Raw genomic sequence first — 15,478 nt, 5'->3', positions numbered from 1 at the left:
CGGAGAAACATTGTCTATGAAGTCGGAGAAATTAAGCTTTGCACGGAGGGGAAGCAAAAAGCTTATGGAGAGAAACTGAGCTACTCGACTGCTCTCCACGCAACTCAATCAACACACAAAAACGGTGGAATTTATAACCTAATTCTTTTCATAAAAATGGCTTTATTAACTTTTCCGTCATAGAATTATGGTTATTATAATTTAAATAAAAATATGGTCTGAATGAAATTTGTTTATTCGTTGAAATATTGTTTGATTTATATGCACGCAATTGATTTGTATTGTTTTGTAAAAGCATTGGCCAATATGAAGCGATTGCAAATTGACTATGTGCGCCACAGGTATTAAAAAAAAAATTCTTTTTGAAGTGCGTGTGTGTTTGGTGCAAATACGTTAAGCTGTTAGTGACATGTTGGCTATAAACAAGCTGTGGTTTAATTACAGAGTGCGTTAAAAGCCAATGCAAACCAGGCACAGACAATGCACAGCACACACACATAGAAATATATATATACATGCGCATATCATAGTGAATGCAATAAAAATTTTGGGTACAAAGACACATTGGATGCTCTAGGTATTGTTACCGAGCTGACAATAAAAACTTTGCACTTGCAAATGCAATATATTGTGTATCCATTCGAAAACTCGACATACTCTCGTGTACACATGTGAAAGAAGTGGTGGTGATGGTGGTTTTCCCAGTCACAATGTGCACTGCATTATCCGTTCATAATTCACATAACTCCATTCGGAATTTACAGTGGATGTATGTATATGTGCGGAGATTTTCTATACACACAATAATGACGCCATTGAAGTCAAGAACCGAAAATGAAGTGGAAATTGTCATATTCACTTATAATTATAATATCACCCTCGAATCGATCACATTCCAATGTGACGTGTTTGGAATCGAATATTTCGGATACAAAACCATGATATGTTCGATAAAATACACACGTTGCGCGTGTATATCCCTTTCCAATGCAAATGTCCAGTACAACCGAGTAATATTTTGTCACAGAATGCGGATACAATCGATTATATTATGAATGTCATCATCGCGACCACCGCACTTCAAGTGAATTAACATCATTCCACCTTTTGATTTATATCACGTTAATAGTAGAACACGAAACACCCGCACACTGCAGTCATGGCCATCAATTTTAGAAAATTTCAACTACAGCGACGACACTTCGACATATTTATTATTCGGAAAATAAGTGGATATCCCCACACACGTACCAGCAGAAAATTAGGCATTTCAGTTGGAAAATGTGAGCAAAATTGGGGGTTGAATGCTGGTTCCAGTGTATTTGAACCACGACTGAAATGTTCTACCATGCACTTGATTGTTTGTCCAAATCCATTGCACTTCGTTGTGTGATGCACAGTTATTGGTCGCGTAATTAATTGCATTAATCGGGTTGATTCAACCCAAAGCCACTCTTACATACTCTCTTTTCATCTCTACACACTTTTAGCAACGATTTCTCCTTAGTATCATTGCGTTGCTCTGGCATTTCTTCTTACAACAAATAAAATTTACATACTAAAATCCAACCAATGTTCAACTCTGAATTGATGATCGATATATTTAATACCTACTCGAGGTTGACTTCGAAAATTCAACAATCAATTTCGTTCGCTTGAGTTCGCTCTTCTTTTGTTTGTATGAAAATGTGGAAAATTTTCCATGAATTTTCTTCACAAAAGCATCGTGTATTGATGGCCTCAGGGCGCAAACAACGTTGCGATTTTCTCTTTGATGCAAATGGATTATTCCAAGTGCTTAGCTGTGTTGATATTTTCGTCTTTAGATAAATCAACAACATTTCAAAAGAAAAGAGTAAGGAATCGATTTTCAATTTGCAGCAACGAAAGTATGTTTTGGAAACGAAGACTTTTGAAGTTGACATAAGCTTTTGTCGCTATATGATTGGATAATTGCATGATCTTTAAAACAAGTAACACCTAGTACAGTCTCCATACAAAACACGTATATTCTTGTACTTGAATGGGTCATATATGTGAGTACAACAAAGTGGATTGTAAACAGATTGATTGAAATTTTGGTTTTATTCTCACTTTTTTTCAAACAAATGTCTTTTGGTATGAATATTTCAGAAAAATCATATTATATCTATAGTCTGTTCAGTCAAACACGATGCCTTGCGCCAAAGGCAATTCTGAAGAATAATTTAGTGTGATGGTTGACCGTTTACAATATTGTTTCCAGCTGTCTGATCCGGATTCTCGGCCACCGCCCGTATGTTTTTCTCCTGGAAATTAGGAAACATTTTTTTAAAAGTGAATTCAAATGAACATAATTTAAACTAAATAGTTTCTCACCGCCAAAAGCACCGCCAATTTCTGAAAATGTAAAAGTATATGAAAATAAAAAGTTTCATGTGAAATATTTCTCATCCATTCTTACCTGCTCCGGATGGTGACGTGTTAACATTAACAAGGCCGCAATCAGATCCATTTGGTCCAATCCACTGCACGAAAAAACATGTACAAATTAAAAATATCTCCAAATTCTTCCTAATTTTTACCATAAGTTATCTCACTTTGAATACTGATGAAATGTTTGTGGAGAAGAGTGCTGATGAAAGACCTTGTTTCACCTCGTTATTCCATTCTATGGCTTGGTCCAGACTTTCTGCTTTCAATACGTAAACAATTGGAGCGAATGTTTCCTTTTGAATGACGTCCGCGTCGTGTGGTAAATTGGTGATGATTGTGGGCTCAACAAAAAATCCTTCTCTATCAATTTCTTTCCCTCCACATTCGATAATGCCACCCTGTTCAATTGCTTCGGCAATTGTATTCTTGTAGTTATTTACAGCGATTTGATTATGCAACGGTCCATACAAAGTCGTCGATTCAAGTGGATGGCCCACTCGTTTGAGCAACTGTAACAAATAGCAAATAATAAAATGTGAAGTACATTCCAGTACACACAGTACTTACGCTTTTGTATTTCTTTTTCAATTCTTTCAAGAAATCATTGTATAATTTCTCGTGGACGATAAGACGTCGAGTGGTTGTGCATCGTTGTCCAGCCGTACCAATGCACCCAAAAAATGCAGCATCCAAAGCATTTTCGAAATGTGCGTCCTCATTTATAACCAAAGCATTGTTACCACCTAGTTCAAGCAATGATTTTCCAAAGCGTTTCTGTACATCTACAGCTACTTCACGGCCCACCGCAGTGCTGCCAGTGAAGCTCAGCAAATTGACTCGTTCGTCTCTTGCCATTGATTTACCAATATCAACACCACCTTGGCAGAGAGTTGCTACCGATGGTAAATTATTTCTTTCAAAAACCTCGGCAACTATCTTGGTGGTTGCAACTGAAATCAATGGCGTTGAGTCAGCCCCTTTCCACAGAACACTATTACCAACTGTAAGAGCAATTGCAGCATTCCATCCATAAACTGCACAAGGAAAGTTGAACGCACTAATAACACCGACCAAACCAAGGGGTCGCCATTTTTCCAAAATAATATGCTTCGATCGCTCCGATGGAATCACTTGGCCAGCAAAAGTACGCGATAGTCCAACGGCATAGTCACAAATATCGACGAATTCTTGCACTTCACCAATTCCCTCTGGTAAAATTTTACCCATTTCTACAAGAATGCAATGGAATCACATCATTTGAAACTTTTTCTCTAATTGCAAATACAACAAAAACTATTCCTTTTTCTCATTTTAATACATGCCCAATGAAACTAATTTTCCCAATGGTTCCCGTTTTTTCCTTAGCTCATCACCAATTTGACGTACTATTTCACCACGACGAGGTGCTGGAACATTACTCCATGTTTTATACGTGTCAACGGCTACTTTAACACATTCATCATATTCCTGGCTGGTGGCACTTGTAACCTCGGCGATAACTTTACCCGTCGCTGGATCTATTGAGTCGAAATTAAATATTTGAACACAAATTTTGAATTAACTTCCAAAAAATTACCTATTGATTTAACAGCCGGCCCTGAACCAACCCATTTTCCATTATAAACACCAGCATTGGTGCGTTCTAATTTCAGTTCATTTTTTAGAAATGAATATTTTGGATCATCGACCAGATAAGACATGGCTCTTGATTGAATATTTACAGCAATCCTCTTTATTTGATTGCATACTTTCAGCTTTGAACACAAAAGCATTGGGCTAGGGAAAAAATAATTTTGCAAATAAGTGTTCAAGTCATTATAAATAATGCTATCATCGACGTTATCTTAGCTCTGAACAAATATGTGATGCACACAGAATACATATGTTAGTTAAATTTCGAAATATTTCCGTTTAAAATTATTGCAATTATATAATATCTATATTAATTTGTCAAAAGGAAAATAAACAACTCCCAATTACTTATGCGTAACAGATTAATCAAACATGCCTCAATATTTGCCGATTAACAATGAAAATATACTCACGTTGACATGATTTAGGCCGATTTCTTACACACTTCTGTTGCTTTCACGCTGGCTGTTGCTGTGAAAATGATTGCTTCAATGCGAAGTGGAATCTGCTTCACACGACGACGCTATTAATAATAACTCATTTTGAATCGAATGCTTTGGACGATGTTTCATTTTCAAAGTGATAACAGATAACCGAATCTTGTTGAAAACTCGTTTTGATGATACGACAACTCATTCGTAAAGCCATTTGTAAATAAAACGAATTACATACGTAATCCAAACTTTTCCGCTCCGCAGCAATTTAGTTTACCTCCCGCTTAATGTTTAACCAAAATTTCAATGGACCCTTTTTTCATAGCATTTTTGACCTTAAAATATAACTATTTCGACCATTTTCCATACAAAAGTGTCATTTTCGAACGAAATTTCAAAAATTTCAAGAAATGTTGATTTCGGACCAAATTTATGGGCAAGTAGGTGTTCGGTTGTTTGAAGGCTCCCATTATTTTTGCAAAAAAACATCAGTTTGCCTTGACCAAAACCCTAAAAAATGGCTTTCTGTGTGATTTTTTATACAAAAGTCTATTTTTCGAGGAAAATTTCAAGAAATGTCGATTTTGGACCAAATTCATGAGCAAGTAGGTGTTCGGTTGTTCACAGACTCCCATTATTTTTGCAAAAAAATGGCAGTTTGCCTTGATCGAAACCCTGAAAAATGCTTTTTTCGGGTACTTCCCGTAAAAAAGTGTCATTTTTCAAGGTTTTTCAGGTCCTCAGTCGGAGGCTTAAGGTACGAAATTGGTAAATCAGAATGGGCTCAAAATCAATCCGAAGCTTTGTCTCGACATGCCAAAACTTTTGGCTTTTACAGATCTCAATTATCTTGTCAACTTTTTGAAATAATTGGCGAACAAAAAGCTCGGACGAGGACGCGAACGACGCCATACGCACATCGCTATTTTGCACATTTTTCATAGTAAACAACATGTTTTTGGCGGTAGATAGGTCTTGATCGATAGGATTTGATCCCAACTACATTGCCTAGTGTGCAGATATGTGCTTTTTCAAGTTTGGCGTGACGTTATAGTGGTCCGAAAGAGGAGATGTCATGAAATTTTGGCTAGTAAAACCAAAACTTTTCCATACAAACAAAGTTTGCGGAAAAGTAATAAACAACAAATTATAGCAAACAGAGAAACAGATAATGAATGCGTTCAACTGATAACCATAGAAAGTAATCAGTAATTTCTTCTCATCGTAAAAACACTTCTTATACGCGCTTTTTATTACCGCTTCACAACAATATTTCTTAGATGCTATCTAATCAATTTTTGTCAACATTTATATTAAGTAGATTTCCTACAACAAATTAAGTACACTTGAAAACCTTGCAACTGCTACGAAAATAACAATTTACAGGGTTTTCGTATTTTTAAGGCCAATGACTGTTATAGAGACTGTTTTTCGTTTTTTTTTAAAATTAGCATGTCACTTTAAACAACAGAACCAATGTAAACAAATCTTTTTTGCTTACTAGTTAATTCTTATTCAATTATAGTATTTATTATTCCATTATTAATAATAATGTAATTAATACTTTTAATAACATTGTTAAATCTTATATATATACAGTCATGGACTAAATTGAGCGTACGACTGCCAGAAAAATGTATCGCGGACTATTTCATGAACCTAATTTATTTTTTTCAATCAATTCTTTACACTGTTTGTTGCGTAATTATGTGAACTAATAGTAACCGAGAGAATTTTGAATTTTTTTTTTGGATTTTGTGATTTTTATTGAAAAATGTAGATGAATGTCATTTTTGTGCTGGACAAAATTGAGCGTACGGTCCGTTTAATATTTGTTTAAATAGAGAAAATTCATGGAAATTGAAAAAGTGGGGATACAGTATGATGCACAAGCTCATGTTGCTTCGAAATGGTATATATGTTTTGCTCCACCGAACCGTTGTTTGGGAAATGGAGACGGTTAAACTTTTTTTTTATTTTTCACTTTTATCACCTTCAACACATATGAATATTTCTTGAACCAAGAATGATATTGAAGCATCTTAACCGGCGTTTGAAAGCTTGAGGTTAGACCAATGAAATCCAATAATAACCAACCAAATATTTCAAGTACTTTAAAAGATACAGCCGTGAAAGTATGACAGCTGATGTCAAAATAGCGCCATTTATTTGACATTTGAGGTTATAACTCACAAATGGTAAATTATTTTGACATCTTGTCTTGACCAAATTTACTCTACTCATCAAGTGCTACAACTATGCTGAACATGTCGATCCCAAAAACTAACTCCCTTAAAAAATAAACGCTGAAGTACCACAATGTGGAGTCCATGTAGTATACTCTTATATGGATCATTTCGTATTAACGGATTTTTGGCTGACAAGATGTTGTTTTTTTGTTAGAAAATATTGAGCAAATTTCCAGTTCTTGATGTGAACAAAAAATTATCTCTTCTAGTCATCTCCAAAAAACAACATCTTGTCAGCCAAAAATCCGTTAATATGAAATGATCCATATAAGAGTATACTACATGGACTCCACATTGTGGTACTTCAGCGTTTATTTTTTAAGGGAGTTAGTTTTTGGGATCGACATGTTCAGCATAGTTGTAGCACTTGATGAGTAGAGTAAATTTGGTCAAGACAAGATGTCAAAATAATTTACCATTTGTGAGTTATAACCTCAAATGTCAAATAAATGGCGCTATTTTGACATCAGCTGTCATACTTTCACGGCTGTATCTTTTAAAGTACTTGAAATATTTGGTTGGTTATTATTGCATTTCATTGGTCTAACCTCAAGCTTTCAAACGCCGGTTAAGATGCTTCAATATCATTCTTGGTTCAAGAAATATTCATATGTGTTGAAGGTGATAAAAGTGAAAAATAAAAAAAAAGTTTAACCGTCTCCATTTCCCAAACAACGGTTCGGTGGAGCAAAACATATATACCATTTCGAAGCAACATGAGCTTGTGCATCAAACTGTATCCCCACTTTTTCAATTTCCATGAATTTTCTCTATTTAAACAAATATTAAACGGACCGTACGCTCAATTTTGTCCAGCACAAAAATGACATTCATCTACATTTTTGAATAAAAATCACAAAATCCAAAAAAAAATTCAAAATTCTCTCGGTTACTATTAGTTCACATAATTACGCAACAAACAGTGCAAAGAATTGATTGAAAAAAATAAATTAGGTTCATGAAATAGTCCGCGATACATTTTTCTGGCAGTCGTACGCTCAATTTAGTCCATGACTGTATATTCAACAAAAGTGTACGTCATTGGCATTGAATATTATTATTATTCTTTTTGTGTTTGAAACAATATCCAAGAATATGTCACATGTGAAGAAAGTTTCACATTTGTTTTTAGGTATTTGCTTTTAATAAAAGTGTAGAATGAAAAAAAGTTTTTGTTTGTGAATATACTTGTAAAGCCTCTGAATGTGACGAATAATAAAAAGAACAAATATTTTAAAGTTTAACAAAGTTTTATTTCTTAGACTGGATATAATTGCCACTATTATTTATCACCGACCAAAATTGTTTACTAAATTCGTCTGGACCCAATTTAATCCGATTCAAGGTGTTTGATTTGAAATCTTTCAATGATAAAAATAAAATTGCCTTATGCAACTCTTCAATGATTGTGTCATAGTCACCCTTATAAAAAAGATTATCGAACAGACTACTATATGCTTTACCTAGTTCAGATTTTGCAATGTATTTTTTGTTTAAATTGTCTAAATTTAAGAATACGCGAAGTTTTTCTCCTTCGTTCCGTTGAAAAAGGATTTTTGTGACCTGGTTGCAGACAATCGTGGGATGACGCTTCAAATATGTATTCCATATCATTTCATTATCTGAAGTATTCTTATTGTTCACGAAATTATATATCCATGCAAGGCAAATTGGTTTCACTACATCCTTATCAGCAAAATTCAACGCAATGTCTTTATCTAAACGAATGGATGTAAAAAATATGAAAAAAAATATATTGATCAAAATATAGACATACAATACATATTATGCATAAAATCAGCCCACTTACATTCTTCATAAATATTCGGATTTGACTCAATCATATCGATGACGCGTTCCGAAATGCTTACGGCCAATTCTTTCGAATCCATGCCACTCTTGGCATTACGAATAATCTTCATATATTCTTCGCTTTTACCAGCCTTGATGTATGCTGCACACTCGTACGTATAAAATTTCAGCTGAATTTTTGTTTGTGAGTCAAATTTCAGTTTTAAATCATCAAAAATTGCAATGGAACCGCTCTCTGCATTTCTCAACAAACAGTATCTCATGATCTAAAGAATGGATGTAAAAAATATAATAAGTAGAATATTGATCATAATAAGCATAAAATAGTTCACTTACATTCCTTTGTATCGGAGTTTCCGAGTTCAGAGAATCATACAAAATTGTATTTGCCTCTTGTATGTTATTTTCGTTAAGAAGGGCTTGCAACTTTACTTCAGTATTGTCTGTATTTGGCTGGATTTGTATCCATGTCTTTGGAATTTCACTGTTTGTTCGTTTCATCAGTTTTCTGATTTTTTGAATGCTTTCATCCGTGGGTATTATCTGTTCTTCGTTCATTGCCGAACATACATTCGCGATGATTTTCCTCGGATTATGTTCATACGCACAAAGTTCTAATAATGCCGAATACATGTTTGCACGACATTCTTTCGACACACAATTCGCGGTTGCAGCTAATAAATTACGCAAATTTTCAACTTGTCGTCGTAGCTTCAGATTGTTAATAAAGTATTCGAATCTGTTGGAATCTTGCGTCTCAAGAGAACAGAAGATCCGCTTCGCTTGATCAATACGACCGCAAATTGTGAATGCAAATGCCATATCATAGAAACCATTGACTTGTCCATGCAATTTCGATATGATTTCCAATAATTTCTCCAATTTCTCAATATCATTAAGTTTAATTAGCTCACACGTTAAGACCAGACTTAATGGCGTCACATGGAATTGTTGAGCTATCCGATCAAATAAATTGAATGTAGCATCCACATCTTTATGTTTCCGCAGGACATTTTTAATGATAATCTCCAAAACTCTTCGATTGACGTGTTTTCGGCTGAATATTAGATTATCCACGAACCATATCATGTCATTTAAATCTGAGTGATCGCTCAACGAGTCGAATATACTACACAATATCATGTGAGTATCTTTATTTGATCGTGATTTCAAGCTATTACTATCAAATTGCGTCACTATCTGTTTTGCTTCATCTATTCGTTTGCATTTTAACAAGCCATTCACCAGGGTTAAAAATACAAAATCATCAAAACCATTTTTCTGATTCCATTCGTTATAAATCTCTATAGCAGCGTTGATTTCGTCTTTCTGGACATTTGATACGACTTTCCTCACGATGTCATTCAATTCCGCAGATTCGGTGCGATATAATTGTTTTATTGAAATAGAACTTTGATTTTTCTCGTTATTCTCTTCATTATTCAATAGTCCAAATGTATGAAATCCACGGGTATTATACCTAGAATTGTGAACAAAAAACAATGAATATATCGAGAAAATAATAAACTAAATTGTGCTCACAAATATTTGTTTGTAGAAAATAACACATTTCTCGTTGAATATGAAGGACCATTATTGAATATCTGTGCAAAAGTTAAACTTTTTCGATAAAAATGAATGTACCGTGCCATCCTTCTGCACTATTTACATAAATTCTATAATAACGAGTAAACCTAACCTCAAACAAATTTGACGGCAATTTGTCCAATGACAGTTGCAATACAACAGAGTAAAAAGAGAATGTTGATTTTGTTTTGGACAACCTTTCCGTCACTTTGAAATAATTTTTAAATTTGTTTTATGGATATCCACATTGATTCTTTTATTTCAAATGCAGTCAATTATAAAATTTCTTTGAAAAACACGAAAAGAACCACAGATTAGATTTCACCAGGTTGAATTGTAGTTCGTAAGAATAAATTTAAAAAGAAAACTATCAATTGAAAATTTACTGAAGTACAATGAATTTATTTGAAGTTTATCCAATTGAGACATGTCGTTAATTTATACTATTGCAAATATTGGGGACAAATTTTCAAAAGGATTATATTTCGATTGGAATGAGCCAATGATCGATGTTTATGCATTGGCGACCGCATATATGCTCTTTTTCGAAAAATTTATTTGCTTGTAATTTTGAATTTGGATTTTTTATACTTTTTTTTTCAACTATAAATTTGGCTCTTATATCTCTAAACTAAAGCAAAAATGAATGATTCGGACTTTCATATGGGGAATTAGTTTAAAGAGAAAGTAATCGGTTGAATATCATGATTATCATATTTGGAATTAAACTTGTTAACTGATTTGTTGATGGCCGCTATGCGTTGTTAAAATAATGAGTTTTGTAAGTTTATCGACTTTTTTGTCGTATGATCAACGATGTCAGCTAAGACACTTCGGCTTTTGCTTTTGGGTTCATCTTTTGATAAGAACTTATTGGGATGGGTTCGATGCAGCGCTGGTATTAAGCGAATGCGACTGGCTTTGCTGCTGCTGTTGCTGTTGCTGTTGTTGTTGTTGTTGTTGTTGTTGTTGTGCCTGATGTGAATTTGGTGGAATCCAGTAATTCTGTAGAAAAAATAAATATGACAGAATTATTCTGTTGATCATAAATAATGACTATAGACTATTTGTTTTCTCTGGCTATTTGAATCAAACGAATTTTCGAGATAATCTGATTCTTTAGCAAAATATCGGTCATTCAGAATGAGACAAAATATACTCACGCCATGGATTTGATGATGGTATGTGGCGGGGATATTCAACACCGGCGCCGAACGGCCAACACTAACAGGTGGTGTCATTCGCGAATACACTGGATAGATGTTAAGCACATTTGTCAAAGATTGTACACAAATATTTTATATTTCATGCTTCAATATGTTGATCAATATCTTACCATTTCCCGGTGGTCCATAGTGTTGGTTCAATTCGTTTGGATCGTTGTGAAATGGGAACGGTGGAACGTTGCAGCCAAAACCGCTGTTGCCGCTGGAGTTGTCGCTATCCGGATTGGATGGTTCTCGTTTGGTTGATAAACCATGGCCTTGTTGATGCGATTTTCCACTTGTATCCTTGACTGGTGTGCCATCGTAGCTGCCACCACTCTGGTTGCTCATGTACTTTTGATTGTTCTTTGGAAATGGTTTTGACGTTGGACCAACGAACGAACCTTGGAAATGCTTTCCACAATTTGTTCGATTGTCATTTCGCTTACTGTATTTCATATTTGAACCACGGCGACCGTATCCATACTCGTTGTAGCCTCTTGGCTGTTCAATCACACAATTTTACATCATTTTATTCCCTTTTTCGACAAGAGAAAAATCATTATTTTGCAATTACCTTCGATGGTGACTGGATTTCGATTTCATTCGATTCGAAGTTCATTTGCTGAAAATCGGCTGCCAGTTGATTTGATTCAATATCGTTGGACTGTTGATCATAGTTATTTCCAGCACATGGTTCACCATCGATCATTGCCATTAATTGACCATGTCCATGAACTTGTTGCAACAACTTGAAGTATTCGACACCCAAATTGTAATAAAATCTCACAGAGACTTTATCATTCACTGAAAAATCGACGTAAAATCGAATCAATCTTGTATGTGACTCAATAAAAATTTAAACTTACACGGCAAATCTTCGCCGGTGGGTGCAGAAGAATAGCTTGGACTGAAATTGATGCGACCGTTCGAACGGAGCAACTCGCGATTGAGGAATGGCAATTGGAATGGAATCGGTGCAGGAAAAGCTGGCATCGCATATTGCGGTGGACCGGGAAAAACATAACCTACAAATTTTTTGCAAATATATTGAAAATTTTGATGAAATTGCCCAATCGATTGGAAATTTTTTTGTATTTACCTTGTGGGTTCACCTGTGGATTGTATCCAGGCCAGCTGCCAACATGGACTGGATAGGGCGATGTTTGATTTCCAGCAACTGGCGCATACATATTTGTTTGCATCGGTGGCACTTGATATGCATGGGCTGGAACTGCGTAAACGCCATTTGGCAAAACCATTTCAGATGAATACACATTCGATTCGTTGTAGTCAGGTGTCGGGCAATAGTAAATGGGTGCCGCGGCGGTTTGATGGTAATAATTTGGCACATGTTGCTGGTTCGCTGGCAAACTGGCATCGTGATCCTGCGATTGATGTTGATAGTACCCACCAGGTTGATGTGTTTGTTGCGAATCTGGTTTCGATTCGTGCGAATTTTTCCCATATATGTTTTCTTCCGAATCGATTTTGACATGTTGGTGCTTGTCACTGGAATCACATTGCGCATTGTTCTGGCTGGATGCATTTTGATTACGATTTTTCTTTGAACCACCCATGTTGGTGTTACCACTCGAATTGTTTGTACTCATATTATTTGTTTGCGAGTAGACCATCGGATAAGCAATTATCTCTTGATTATTGCTCGATGTGAACTTAATATTAGACAAATTTATGTATGACTCAAAGTCAAGCGACTTAGAAATTTCGCAAATGGCGTCGTAGTCAAAAACTAAATCATCAAGCTTCTTTTTATCTTGAGTGTGAGATGTAGCGTCACATGATCCGTATCCGTATTTGCCGATGCTTTCGTTTTTGTGTATTAATTTCGCATACGGATCGCGACGATGCGATTGAACAATATTGCTGCGTTGCGTGCCGCCGCTCAGTGGGTGCGTGTTGCCGTTTGATTCCTTTGCTTCTATGTAACATTTGTTAAGTCCATTGTCCGCTTCGTTCAACTTAACCAAACATTCATCGCCAGCCTATGTGTAAAAAAACGTTGTGTCTTTTTTGCATTTTTTTCCGTTACAAACTATCAGTGGATGTGTAATATTGTTACCTTATAATTCTGTTTGGATTTGGTTGCCTTTCGTGCCTCGTTCCATGAATCGAATTCAACATTTCGATAGATATTCTCATCGAGTGCCTTGGCAACTTTGTAGGGAAACGGTGTAATTCCATCAAACAGTAACTGGCGAACGCACGAACAAAATTTATCCGATAAAATTGACTTTTCGAACCGTTTGGCGTCTTGCTTCAAAAGTTCTTCGAAATTTTTGTTATGAAAATGGCACCGCACTGGATCGTTTAAAATGCAACGCGTGTTTTCTGTAATTAGAAATATTTAATAAAAATGTATCAGGCAATATGGTTGATTGTAAGAAACGCGTAATTCACCTGGTCGATCGAGTTGGAATTTGCGTCCGTCTTGAAAAACAATGTGCGTTGCGTATGCATCACCGTTTTCATATTCGTGTGAGCTTGGCTGTATGATGTCACTATGGAGCATCGTTTCCACCGAATATTCAATATCGGGCAATTTGAATACATTTTTGTAAAGCATTTCGTATACAATCGCTACACAGGAAATAGAAAAGAAAAAAAAACCACAACATCTGTGTCAGTGATTTTTTGAAATCATCTAAACTTCTCTGTTCGAGAATTAACTACTTACATTGACAAAATGCTGCATCGATGATGTATGACTTTTCAAACACTGAATCAAAGTGTGATGCGTGAAACACATACATGGCAGGATCAGCGTAATCTGAATCTTCGACGATCCAAACACCCAATTCAAATGGTCGAAACAATTTAATGTTGCGTTTGAACAAGTAGCCCATTGCACGTAGTTCCATTAAAGTGCCAAAAGTTTCGTTTTTTGCCATTTCACGAACATACTTTTCAAAGTCACCTTGTATCAATGTTTCATATTGGTCACGATGCTTGATCATATAGTTGACGCAATCTTTGCGCACCTGTTTGTGATGATATTGGGTATCATACAATTGCTCGGACACAACGCGAAATAAATTGGTCGAATCACGGGCCGTGTGTTTGCGGTAAAAACCATGTGAATCAAGGAATTTATCGAATGGATCCGGCGTGGGGCGACTTCCCGATGCAAATGTTCGACTAAAACGTGTCGTTGGCATTTTCACGTTTGCAAAGTTCTCAAAAAGTAAAATACACACAAAAATCAATTAGCAAACAATTGATCTTTACTGAAAATTTGCACCGAATTTTTATTTTGCACTAAATTTTTCCCCTTCCAAACTCTATCGTCTGTCCCCGTTAATGATTCGAAACGGAGCACTTGATTTGGAATTTCCTATTGAAAATAGAATGTGTAAAAGAAGGAATGAAATAGAAACTAACCATACTTTATTCATCACATTGACATTACCCTCTAAAATATTGATTCGGCTGTTCTAACAAAACGTGTGCCAATCAAATGAGACGATAAAATTTGGATTTGGACTTTTTGGTAATTAAATGATAGTAAGTATAATACACGAAAACAATTTGAAAATCAACGATTTACTCTCTTTACAGAAATAAATTTGTTAGGAATATTTTTTTTTGTTGGGATTGAAATCCAAGATAAACTAAATAAACTATCTCGAGTGAACGAAAATGTTAGAATGATTCTCTGCGAGATGTGCGACGGTGTTGTACAGTGAAGAAATTGACTAACGGTTTTGTTGTCGTCTTAAATGATTCAACACAAAGTCAACTTGTTCGCTTGCATCACATGAATGCGTCTGACAGTGAGCGAAGAAGAAGGACAAACTGTCACTGTATACTGCGTGCACATTCTTCTCTTTCAAATCGCAAATGTCTCACTTTCGTTTGTATTGGAGGAGAGCAGACTCAATCATCTTAGAATGTTGTATTGCGTCGCAAAGAAAAATCTCAAGTGAGAAAAAAGTTACGATACTTTGTAAATCACGCAACCACATTCAAGTGGGGTTTTGGTGTACGCATGAACGAAACACTTCATTTGCGTTTGCTGTGGAAACGATGCTATTGGCGTCAAATATTTTCATTGTTGTTCTATATGATAAGTTTCAAGTGGATTTTGTCGACGGATTTGACGATTGTCTTCTTCGAACTGCCC

General features: G+C 35.5%; 3 protein-coding genes across 3 annotated transcripts; all 3 read right to left on the bottom strand.

Annotated features, from left to right (window-relative positions):
- Window positions 1–2,053: 2,053 nt before the first annotated feature.
- On the bottom strand, window positions 2,054–4,597 carry LOC129568477 (putative aldehyde dehydrogenase family 7 member A1 homolog). The gene is made up of 8 exons (XM_055446416.1): window positions 4,461–4,597; window positions 3,992–4,191; window positions 3,738–3,932; window positions 2,983–3,644; window positions 2,580–2,924; window positions 2,444–2,507; window positions 2,359–2,379; window positions 2,054–2,288 (listed from the first exon to the last, which is right to left on the bottom strand). The coding sequence occupies exons 1-8, from the start codon at window positions 4,466–4,468 to the stop codon at window positions 2,161–2,163; spliced, it is 1,623 nt and encodes a 540-aa protein (XP_055302391.1). The 5' UTR covers window positions 4,469–4,597; the 3' UTR covers window positions 2,054–2,160.
- Window positions 4,598–7,961: 3,364 nt separating this feature from the next.
- Window positions 7,962–10,376, bottom strand: LOC129568474 (uncharacterized). The gene is made up of 4 exons (XM_055446413.1): window positions 10,085–10,376; window positions 8,879–10,022; window positions 8,541–8,808; window positions 7,962–8,448 (listed from the first exon to the last, which is right to left on the bottom strand). Exons 1-4 carry the CDS (start codon window positions 10,192–10,194, stop codon window positions 7,982–7,984), a joined length of 1,989 nt encoding a protein of 662 aa, XP_055302388.1. The 5' UTR covers window positions 10,195–10,376; the 3' UTR covers window positions 7,962–7,981.
- A 134-nt stretch (window positions 10,377–10,510) lies between these two features.
- Window positions 10,511–15,435, bottom strand: LOC129568473 (protein ovarian tumor locus-like). The gene is made up of 10 exons (XM_055446411.1): window positions 14,765–15,435; window positions 14,033–14,689; window positions 13,756–13,935; window positions 13,418–13,686; window positions 12,437–13,340; window positions 12,204–12,362; window positions 11,912–12,141; window positions 11,466–11,838; window positions 11,293–11,381; window positions 10,511–11,134 (listed from the first exon to the last, which is right to left on the bottom strand). Exons 2-10 carry the CDS (start codon window positions 14,511–14,513, stop codon window positions 11,000–11,002), a joined length of 2,820 nt encoding a protein of 939 aa, XP_055302386.1. The 5' UTR covers window positions 14,514–14,689; window positions 14,765–15,435; the 3' UTR covers window positions 10,511–10,999.
- Window positions 15,436–15,478: the final 43 nt, after the last annotated feature.

Source organism: Sitodiplosis mosellana, unplaced genomic scaffold, assembly GCF_009176505.1.
Source record: "Sitodiplosis mosellana isolate CC-2019 unplaced genomic scaffold, AAFC_SMos_1.0 Smas_scaffold_19, whole genome shotgun sequence".
In the NCBI taxonomy this organism is placed as follows: domain Eukaryota; kingdom Metazoa; phylum Arthropoda; class Insecta; order Diptera; family Cecidomyiidae; genus Sitodiplosis; species Sitodiplosis mosellana.
The sequence above is the reverse complement of the archived record's forward strand: the minus strand, read 5'-3'. Positions and strand labels throughout refer to the sequence as shown.